The sequence below is a fragment of the Argiope bruennichi genome, chromosome X1, assembly GCF_947563725.1.
Source record: "Argiope bruennichi chromosome X1, qqArgBrue1.1, whole genome shotgun sequence".
Lineage (NCBI taxonomy): Eukaryota > Metazoa > Arthropoda > Arachnida > Araneae > Araneidae > Argiope > Argiope bruennichi.
The window spans coordinates 55834065-55846170 of NC_079162.1; the positions used below are offsets into that span (position 1 = coordinate 55834065).

Sequence of the window (12106 nt, forward strand, 5' to 3'; positions counted from 1 at the left end):
TGAAGATTGAAACTGGAATCGTTGAAAAGGTAACATTTTTAATTTTATGATGTGCATTTTTTTTTTCGTAAGTTTCTATGGAAAAAAGTCAAAATATTAATTTCTCACAGCCTCAAGCGTCTGCTATCGATGTACATCTCTTTCATTCGCTCACAAGGTCTCTACATTTCAGCGAATGCCATTTATTTTTAGGCATTATTAAACCAATACACGATAAAACAGATGAAAACTTGGTAAAAAGATATGTGTTAAAATAAAATTAATGGTAGAATCATTCTAGGTTAACATTAATTTTAGTACTCCGTTTTTTTAAATTAGTAACAATTGGAAAAAATATTGTGCAAAAATGAAATTGATATTCAAATGGTAAAATTTTGACTTCTAAGATATTAAAATTTGTTTCGAAGTTACTGCAGAAAAACTGAGTATTTAATTAACTTCTTAACAAATTGTGCAAAATTAAGCTGGAATCGGCTCAAGTTGTTTAAAAGATATGGAACATATTTATATACACACTTATACATATAGCCACAATGACTTATACGCAGAGTGTCCCTGATTTCATGGTCAAATTTTAAAGGTAAGTAAAATACATTTTAAAAACAAAACTTTTTTTTTTTTTGTATAATAATAATATGGGGTCGGAAATGAAAAATGTAATCGGGAATAACAAGAAATGCTGAGGAATAAGTGGCTTGCATCCCGTTTCTGGACATGAAATGAACAGCTCTCACAAAGCTGGCTGTGTAAACGCGAAAAAATTGTGATCCGGTTTTATCCTATTGCGGTAGCGTTCATAATACAACCTTAACACCTCTCTTTCATTACATTCGTACATAAGATGCATGTCTGCTTTCTCAGTAAGCATAAATCGCTGCATCACGTAAAAATATATTCTCTAAGAGCAAAGGATCGTTTGAATCCCGTAGACAAGAAAGCCTTTCCAACTGAATAAAATTGTTTTGCGGACTATTTGATAATGCAAACTAAATAAACTTCCATAACTATTTAATATTTTTCTTGATTGTATATCGTCTGCTCTAAGAATATTATGTAAAAATAAAGAATTATTTGTTTTTTATTGCCTTAGCATTTGCTTTTTGCGCTTACACTTTTCGGCTCTGACTCCCATATTGCTATACAAAAAATGTTTGTGTATTCTACTATACATACCCGTAAAGTTTGGCCTATTGATTCAGGGACACACTGTATAATAAGATTAGGATTACACTATAAAATTTTCCAGAAGCTTCCAAATTGATATAAATTATAGCAGTTTTATTTGATTAAAATTTATCTTCTTAAGTTAATTATATCACAAAAAATTAAATACACAAAGGGTTAATGTTGCAGTTTAGTTGATCTTTCGAACTCAAAATGGATTCAAAAAATTGTTTGATAAACTGATAGATTTTTGCTTCGGAAAAAGTTTTTTTAATAAATCACGAGGATAAAACTGTATGACAACAAAGGAAGTGACATAAAAACCTCATTATGGATGATTACATATTGAATTCTTAACTTTTTTGTTGTCTGTAATAACCACTTTAGTGCCTAAGTTTCATGTATCAAACCATGTTTTTAAATATATAAAATTGATTCATGTATGTTATATTCTGACACAAATATTTCGTGGAATTCGTGAACATCAACTGTTTTGATAATTTTTACTTAAATCAATACAATATTTCAAAAACAGAAAATGCCATCTAATCAGGTATAGCAAAAAACAGCAATTAAAGAAGCATATGTTATTGCTAGTATAATAAAGATGTCGGTTTTAATTTGAAGTTTTGAATATAATTTCCTTAAAATGCAATTTCATACATGCTGACTTATTCAGTTTTTATCAAACATTATCAATAGATATTTTGTCGTTTAGTTGTAGTTTGGGGTAAATTTTTGAAGTCAGTAAGCCATACATACAATTATATGTACTTGCATGAAAGTCGTGATAACGAAAAAGGGATAAATGGTTTAAAAAGCTCAAAATCCGTTAATCTGAAGTTACCGAATGATCTTATATGGATTTTTAAGATTAGTACTCTCGTTTCGAATAATGTGACCAACATTGGTTCATTCATAATAGCCTGATAATAACGAAGTTTGGATGTGGAAATTCACAATCTTTTTTCCTCCAATTTAAGTGCAGGAAAATATTAGGGGGAAAACACTGATTGATAATGATTCAAAAATAAAATAATATTTACAATAAAAATTTAGTTTTTCTACATACCGAGACATTCTTCGAGGATCAAAACTTGTTCTTCCATGAAGAATTCTTCTGTTGTTGAAAGCTACTAAATCGCCAGGAACTAAGTTGAAAGCAAACTGAGATTCAGGTTCCCGCATTTTTTGTCCTAATAGCCTATAAATAATATATGGTTAGATCTGCACTATTGAAAATGTGTTATAATCATTTTACTTCGGTTATTTGTATTTCCGTTCACGGTAGATATTTTTAGATTCATTCACAACCACTTTTCAATAAATTAAAAACTTAACTTTTTCAGGCTTTCATAAACTTATGAAATACGAAGCATTAAATAAAATTTCTCAGACAACGAAATGTTAGCTTTCAACAGGATTTGAGACCATGAGTCTTTTTATGAAAGCAATATTAAATGTTTCTAAAATTTATTTCATTTTCGCCCCAGTTGTGGTCCACTGAGATCTCAATATTTAAAAAATCCTGGAATATGGAAGGTTATCCTTTTTTAAAACATCAATTGCGGCAATTTATATATGCTATCATGGCCCTAAGGACGACTGATTTTTACACGAGTGGAAAACATTACGGGAATAAAATAAGTATTACTGGAGAGTTACGAATTTTTAATTTCAAGCGATTTTTTATGAACAAAAATTTTATTTAAATATAAAAACATCAACAATAAAAATTACATAAATGTAGTAAATCTTCATAATTGCGGAAAAAATTGATTATCTGACTAAAAAATTAATACAGAATATGTAAGGCGAGCGCTGCAAAGAATAACACACAAAGTGCTACGCGAACTTATTTGAACAGGAAAGAATATCATGCATAGACTTGCGTATTAACTTTAATTATAAAAGACACAGTAACATTATTCTTGCTAATACATCGATGGTGATAGCTAGAATAAGTTCATATTATATTTAATTTTTAGCAATTTTAGCTCAGTTTGATTTGTTAATTTCTGAAATAAAGTACATCTATAATTAAGCTGTTTAGTTTGATTAATACTATTTAAACAAAAAAAAAAAGATTATCGAATCGAATTAATGAACAATTAGTATTTCTTAATCCAAAAGGCTGTTTAATGAGGCAAAATGATGCATCAGTTTTGTATTTATTCAATAGCCGCAATTATTTATAATTATTTGAATCCATAACACGAAGTTTAATTCATTCCATCGATAAAACGTGTTTTACAGTATATTTAATTAAATTAATAAAATCTGCAAGGAATTTTAGAACCGATTTTAAAATCGTTTTTAATAACTATTTTGGATTTGCTTCTGTATTTGTATCTATGAAATACATTAGGTTTTCTTCAGGTTACGGAAGAAAACATACTAATGAAATTGGCACCAAGACTAATTTTGAATTAACAATAAAAAGTCTCATATGAAGTACAGGGTGAACGATCGAAAAATCAACAAAAAAAATAAGATTTTTCTTCATTTCACAATTGGCCAAGCACAAAATGCACTTAAGTTGGTGACCCCTGCGTGATTTTAATAAAAGATTTATGCTGTATTTAATCATAATGCTTGACTAGCTATAGAAGAATACAAATGTTTTCCGAAATCCCAGCATCCTTTTAGAAAGTTTGTAAAATTTTTTCGACTAGAGGATACATGTGATACAGAAATTGACATTTCGACTTATTTTTTAAGTTATCTTCATCATGCCAGTGTACGAATAGTCAGTTCAGAACTTATTCCAAAAATAAAAATTTTAGAGAATATTTCAACTTAGTAATTGCATCCATACTATATTCGTAAAGTCAATGGACTCGACAACAGTTACATGGACATTTGCAAGATCGGTGGCTAGAATTTTACAATTAGGTCCCACCTAAGTTAAAATCAAATCTTTCTTTTCACAGAGATACTATTTGGTTAGACAAATGTTGCTTTAATCCAGATTCAAACTTTAATCTTCAAAACTATCACTTTAGGAACTATAAAAATCCATTCTTCGTACAAGAGGTTAATCATCAGTGGCATTTTTAAAACATTTTTGGTTGGTTCTGTTTAGTTCAATATGCTGAATGGTGACCGATATATTCATTTAGTTTTGATTAACATGTCTGAACTAAGGAATGAATTGGCTTTGGCAGTATACGCTCTGCAGATCTTTGCTGATGAATTCAAAATGCCTGTCTTTAAATTACAAATGACGAAATCGATTAAACATGCACAAGTATTATTAAAAGAATGCAATTTTGTATAGATGTCGAAGATGTACAATTTAAACAAGTTTTTAAGCACTTCAACTGATGTATTATCTGACTATTTTTTTAAAAAAATAATGAAAGTTTATAAATGCTTCATTATTTTCCGATTCTGTCTTTTTAATAATCTTTCGTTATATGCATAATTTCAATGAAAATTGCAACAAAAGTGTTGCTGAAATACAGGTCAGAGGTATAGAAAAATGATGCAATTTAATAAATTTGCCTTATCTATCTCGGTATAGAGAGATGCATGACACTTTGTATGTTCATAGATAGATATAATAAAAATATTTTACTAATTGACACTTTTTCACTATGGGTGCTGTATAAAAATTTTAGCTTTTGCAGACGAAAAAAATAAAGTATTTTTATACATTTTGGTACGTTATTTGATAATACGTTGCATCTGGAATTATACGTCTAATTGCAATAATTAAAGAAAGAAACGCTTGTTCCACTTTTTTCGGGCACCCTGTACACATTTTAATTACCATATCTGAAGAACTATACTGTCAGCGCTTTTGAACAAAAGAAAAGTATAAGCAATGTACTAAATTTAATAAGGTTAAATTTTGCCCCAAACCTAAGTATTTCCTTAAGAGTATTGCTAACTATACTAATAATGTAGCAAGCAGTGAAATTAGTTTCTCTAAATTAAGAATCCCTTGCATTTGACTATTATACAAAATCGTCTTAATGATTTTGCCCGTATTTGCAATTGAGCGTGAAATTGACGATCAGATAAACTTAAATATGATTTTAAAAAGTTTGATTTTAGCATAGCCTATGTTATTATGACTGTGTAATAACGCTATTCTTTTTAATTACATTTAAAATGTTGTGATTAATAATTTGAGACTAGGTACTAGTATTTTTTAATTTCTACAGTTTTGCATTCTTAGTTATCAGTTATGTTATGTCACACATTTTTTCAAATTTATATATTTAATATAATTAAAAATTATTTGATTTTTAAAAAGAATAATGGGCGGCAATTTGTCTTTTGGTCCAGGACGACGTAGCCGCTTCTAGTTGGAAAATAAAGTATGTAAATGAAGAATTCATTGAGGATAGGTAAATTAAAATTTAATCCTATAATTAGATTAATTTGAATTAAACATTTTATGCGAGGATGTTTTCTGAATTTTTTCGGGAAGTGTACTGAATAATATAACAGGAAATCGTGCGGTCAAAAATTATTCCATCTGACATTCCCCCTGCAACCTCCCCTCGCCTCCTCAGAAACTCTCAATTGCAGTAGATTAAAAAAATATTTGGATGATAATTTTTAATAAAATTAAAATGTAATACTTTTTAATTAAAAATATATATTTCAGTATTTTAGATTCTAAATGCTTTCAATAACTGAAAATTCAAGATCTTCCACATATCTATGGCCGCATTTCAATGCATTTTTTTAACATCAATATTCCTCGGCTATATTTTATGTTTGTTTTCCGTTTTCTAGGTTATCCGAGATATGGAGATGATTGTGCTCCGCATTGTTAACTTTCTCAAATCCGAAATTTCAGAACTTAAGAAATCCTCTATTTTCCTTAATTTTTGTTTAAGAAAAATTATATCATTAGAATATTGACACAACCTAAAAGCTCTAAATTTTTGCAAGTTCAAGGGGAAAAGTCAAACATTTTGTCTGAGGAAATTCATGAAGATTGGAAAAAGTTTTTTTTTTATCCTCGAATGAACGGGTCGCCACTCTTTAGAAGCGACGTTTGGGAGTGAACGAAAGACCTGCCCCTGACATTTGACTGAAAAATTTTTCGTTTATGAGCATTTGACTAAACTACTCTCGATCGCGAATCACGGATTTAGTTTATCCCAGAAACAGAAGATAAAAACACTGCATTATTTTCCTTTTTCTTTGGCTGCTTACATTATTTAGCTAATGACATGAATTAATTTAAAATGAATAGCACAACTACAATTTACAAACTGGAATATAGACCTGCCCAGATTATCAAATAATAGCAAAAGAAACTTTTAAAAAATTAATTTATACATTTATTGATAAGAGAACTAACAGTGACAGTAAAAAAAAATTCACAATTTTTGTGAACAAAATTTTATCATCAATGAAACTGTTAATCTATTTTTTTTAATTGTACCTTGCAAATGAAATTGTTGATATTGATGTGCGTCTCAAAAATAAAATCTTTAATGAAACAAATGCATTCAACAATTTTTGTAAAAACTTTTTGGCTTGTTAATGAAATTAAAATATGCCTTACATATGAATATCACTTCAATAATTTTAAGTTCAGTTATTTGGATTTTTAAATGGATGTCGAAATCACAAATGGTGACTTATTTAGAAAAACTGTTCGAATCATGCTAATTCATATTTTCTGAAGGTTGAATATAATGCCATTTTAATTAACTTAATTCAGCACATTTAGATTATTCAACAACACTCCAAATATTTCAAATTTAAGTAATAAAAACTACTTTGTAGCTACAATGAACTTACTTATATGCTTCATAAAAGGGCTGCACGGCATCAGCTGGACCTCTCAAAGGAGCCATTGTCCGAGTATTGTAATGCACTTCTTTCAGGTGCCCACTTTTACTAGCACACAAGACATACTGATGATTGCTGTATTCCATCTACAGTATACCATAATTACAAACAGGTACTTCTTACATCAGAATTAAGGGATGGGGAATGGAAGGAAAGAAATCCGGTGTACTTACATTGTGGCTGTGTATTTTAAATTCAACCAGGGTTGAAGTAAGAGTGTGGAATGAAGATGGATGTTCTTTTCTAAGCCATTTAGCTATGTAGAAACCATCGACGAAAAACGACTGTCCTCCAATGCTGTCTCCATCACCAGCTGGGTTTGCTTTCAGGCAATGAAGAGCCTGTATACCTGAAGTTTGAGAAGTTTACATAAAGTTGTGAAATTATTGTACTCGAATGTCAAACAACAAAAATCCACTTAGTGTTTAAAACTTTAAAAATAGAATTTTTAGATTAAAGTCTATCGAGTCTTATTAAGAGGTTAATTTTCTCTTATATAATTAAACATCAACAAGTCATCGTTTTCTTTGTCCCGACAAGATTCTTATACAATAATGTAAAATAAACCACCTTTACTCGTCACCAAATTTAATTCTACTCCGGATAACTGTCACCCTCAAAAATGGTCAAAAATATATTTCTTCTCCATTTTGCATGCCATCGTGTTGTCTTTTTAGCCCCGCCCCTTCACTTTAAGTAATCGAAGACTATACGGGAAATTTTCTACCATACTTGTCACTTCAACAAAATACCTGAAGGTCTCTATTGTTAAGTATTCCTTTTCCATACAAGACCCAATTTGGCGATGTGAGTTTTTGGAATTTCTCTATGAACATGTAACACACCTCTGGCTGCTAGTCATTCGAAGCACACCTCTCGCCGCAATTCTGGTAGAGTAAACGTTTTTCTTGATCATTTCATTTCAGAACGAGTAAGTCCCGCTATACGGGCTATTTTCTCTCTTGCAGTATCGTGGTTCGATTAAGTTTTTAACAAACCAGTGAAACGAAAATTTACCTCGCTATCTTTTAAAGGGGAAAAAAAAAGACTTAATTGCGTTTTGAAAAATAAAATGTTTCAAAAACAGCTATTGCCAAAGAACACCATATTCCCAGGATTACATTAAACGATATTCTTTCACCATAGCAAGTCACTGAAGAAGCTGATTGCAAAGGCAAAAAAGGGGAAAGGAAATTGAAGTTTGACGAGATTGGGAAGGTTTAGTCCGATGGTTAAAACATACCATCTCACAAAATATGCCATTTTCTGCCATGATTTTTAAAGAAAAAGCCATGGAAATTGCTGAAGAGTTGAACATTAAGATTTCGGTGGTAACAATGGTTGGCTGGATTGTTTCAAAGACAGATATTGCTTTTAAAAAAAAAAATGATTAGCGGAGAAGCAGTTGAAGTTGATGATACAGAAGACTGGAAAAACAGTGTTCTCAAGGGCATTTTATTTAAGTTTAATGCTTCAAATGTTTTTAATCTTGGTGGAATTGGCTTATTTTATCGCTTTTAGAGTTATAAAATTGTGTCATTTAAGGATGAAAAGTGCACTTCTGGAAAAGCAAGCAAATAACGCCTGGTATTTCTGCTTAAAGTTGATATGAAAGAAATAAGGAACTAAAACTAGTTGTGATAAGAAAAAAACAAACATGCGGCTTTAAAAATGTTAAATCCCTCCCAGTTAAAAGTATGAAGAAAATTCAAAGTACTCGATTTTTTTTTCTTTTTTCTTTTTCCTTTTTTCTTCTTCCAAATGTAATTGCACTTCTTCAGCCTTTAAATCATGAGATATTTCGTGATCTTAAATGAAAATACAAAAATACTTGTAAAGGAACTGATTAAAGCATTGGATAAGAACGAACAGTTAGTTAATCGCATCGAAAACCGAAACTTCTATGTACATTATAACTGTTTCAAATAGTTTCTGACTTGCAGGGTTCATAGCAAATAGAGAATATAAAGAAATAGTCAGCGAAAACATTATCAACCCGGAACCATTAGACTTTGCTGCAAACAGCAAATGAAAAAGGGGGCAGCGCCAATGACGTTATTGTTTCTGTCAACATTGATAACGAGATCGCGCTCTACTCACAAGTGACTATACAAGCTTTGACATTTGAATTTTTGAAAGAAAAACACAACATATCAAGTGAAGATAGCGATTTCAAGAATATTGATCAAATGTACCCAACATAACAGAAATAATCGAAGCCTTGGAAAAAGTTCGACAGTACATAACATCCATTCAAGGTACAACAAACGAAGATTTTAGATTTAAGTATATCGGAAAAGAAAGTTATTTCCAGTAATCAGCACCTTCATCAATCGACACTGTTGGATTATTTTAATGTACCAAAGTAATTAAAGGAAAATAAAACATGGCAACTATAAAAAGTGTTTTTATTTCTCACTCATTCATTTGCATGTATTGATTTTTTTAAATCTTGTTTTTGTCAATGAATTTTACAACATTTCATGAAAATATTTCAGTTTTTTTCTCCCCAAAAATTCTCACTCCGCTTAAGTCGTCAAAAATGTTTGGTCCCTTGAGTGATGAATTAATGAAGATTTACTGTATAAAGTAAAAAAAAAAGAATGACATTAAATTTAAATTTTTACGATAAAGTGATATTTTAACCATAAAATATGCGATCTAAAAACGTGCAGGCTTCAAGAATTTATACACTTCCAAATTTGTAAAATATAAAATTATTTATTACCTGGACTCTTTTCCAAGTAATTCATATCAGTGTGCAACTCCAAATACATTCCAGTATAAGCTAGATGTTTAGGATCATTTTGTACAGGCTCACAAATGACATCAAACGATGAACCCCATTTAGTTTTTTTCACGTATGCGAAGCGTTCCATGACTTTTACAACTTCTCCTTTTTGGCAAGGCACATCTAAAAATTAGCAATCGTAAAAGCATATTATATTCTACTAGATTTTAGTATTATAGAAATTCTCTGTCACATCAGAGTTCATTGATTTTCAGAACACTTAGAATGGATAACTGAAGATCTAATAATCGAACAAATTTGATTAAAATGAATTATGACATTTCCTGAAATTCAATAATTTGTACGCGTAAATTTAATTATATATATCTTCAAGTATATAGACTATACACAAAATGCGCTCACGGAATTTCGAAAAAAAAAAAAGTTCCAAAATGTCCACCAGAGGGCGTCTTTTCGGGAAAAACATTAAATTTAACACAATAAGCGACCAAAACGTAATACAGAATCAATATTAACATTTATTGATTAGTTTCTGATCACCTTGTCACGAATCACATTAAGTAAAGGTAAGGAAAAAAATAACAGTACGTTGTTTGAAAGGGAAAAAAAAAAAAAAAAAAAAAACAGTTCAATTTGCAGAAACAAGAACAGATTAGGACGAAATTGCACAAAATGAACAATTGTTAATCGTGTCCAGGACGATGTAAGGAAAGGTGCTGCATGTGACCACCTTCATTCTCCTAATTTCAAGTGGATGGACAATGTGTGTTCAAAGCAAATCTTAACTGATCTGTTCTGATGCTTCGCACATAAAGTGTTATGGAGTTTCCAGCTTTTCCCGGTTTTTTATTTTATTACACATGATTTTTGTTCTGGATTTTTAATATTGTTTCTTTATTCTATTTTGGTCGTTTATTGTATTAATGTTTTTCCGGAAAATGCGCCCTATAATGGACATTTTGGAACTAAATTTTTTTTTTTTTTTCGAAATTCCGTGAGCGCATCGTGTATAGTCTATATACTAAATTTCGTTGCAATCCGTTCATCCGTTGCATTGTAGGATGCTGTTTATATGGTAAGTTTAATTATAACCACCGTGTATTTAAACTTCTTTGAGAAAGTTATGCATGAAGGTATTTATAAAGATTTTTCAGTAATTAGATACAAGAGTGTATTTTAGAGCCTTTAATTCTATTTATTTAAGAGGAGAAGGGAAGTAAAGACAGTGTGGTTTCGCTTAAGGGAAGACAACCCGGACAATTTTATGGAGCGCCATATTTTACCAATTCCGGAAGGGACAAAAGTTGGCTAAGAGTTGAGAAAAATACTCATTTGTTATATATTATATTAAAACTAACTGAATTTCGCACTCGCATTCAAATGACCCCCCTGGTCACCGATGACCACCACGGATGTTAACTTGTTAATCGACATTTTACAGATCAAATTTTTCTTCCTCTAAGAATTAATAATTTGTGTTTATATTGTTTACTCCTAGAAGCTAAAAATATTTACAACCTTTATTCTAAAGAAAACAACCATAAAAAAGCAGTGCATTTAATTAAATAAACGAAAATGTACTATCTGTGTATATACACGCTTCATAAGAGAACGAAAAATCTCAGTATCAATTTTGTGAGATTTTGATATCAAGGTATTTAAAAAATCCTAGAATATGTTAGGTGATTCTTTTTTTTTTTTTTTAAACAATCATTATGGCAATCTATATATGCTTCCGTGGCTCTGAGGACGCTATTTTTACGAGAGTCGTAAACATTCCGGGTATAAATATGTGTATTACTGGAGAGTCAAGAATTTTTATTTTCAAGCGAATATTTTACGAAAAAAAATTGAATTATTTTATTTAAACATGAACATATTAACAATAAAAATTACATAAATATAGTAAGTAATAAAATAATATAGTAAATCTTTATAATTTCCGCAGAAAAACTAACAATTTGTCTAATAAATTAATATAGAATACGCAAGGCGCGCTTTTTTAATATTTTATTCGGAGAAACTTTGTATCTGGGAGTATGTTTAATTGCAATAGTTAAAGAAATGCTTGTTCCACTTTCTTAGGACAATCTGTGCACGTTTTAAATACCACGTCTAAAGAAATTGTACTAAAATATTAAGAATTTGCAATTGATCTTAACTGATGGAGATTCTGTTGATATAAATGAGGTAGGAATAAAAAAATTTTAAAAATCGGGAATATTTACTCTTTGTTCTTAGGATTTTTTAAGAAAATATTTTATTTGAAAAAACTCTGCATTTGGGAGTGTAATTGCAATAGTTTAAGAAATTTCCACTTTTTTTAGGATACTCAGTACACGTTTAAATACCATGTCTAAGAAACTC

The 12106-nt window shown here is 30.1% G+C and overlaps 1 protein-coding gene across 2 annotated transcripts in view; it reads right to left on the bottom strand.

The window, feature by feature from the left end:
• The window catches only part of LOC129958237 (gamma-butyrobetaine dioxygenase-like), a 53275-nt gene that overhangs the window by 593 nt on the left and 40576 nt on the right, over nt 1-12106 (bottom strand). For both annotated transcript variants that reach the window (XM_056070534.1, XM_056070535.1), the window contains exons 6-9: nt 9716-9901; nt 7161-7336; nt 6937-7073; nt 2237-2368 (exon numbers count right to left, since the gene is read on the bottom strand). In XM_056070534.1, the coding sequence (XP_055926509.1) occupies nt 2237-2368; nt 6937-7073; nt 7161-7336; nt 9716-9901 (631 nt within the window). The remainder of the gene's footprint in view (nt 1-2236; nt 2369-6936; nt 7074-7160; nt 7337-9715; nt 9902-12106) is intronic.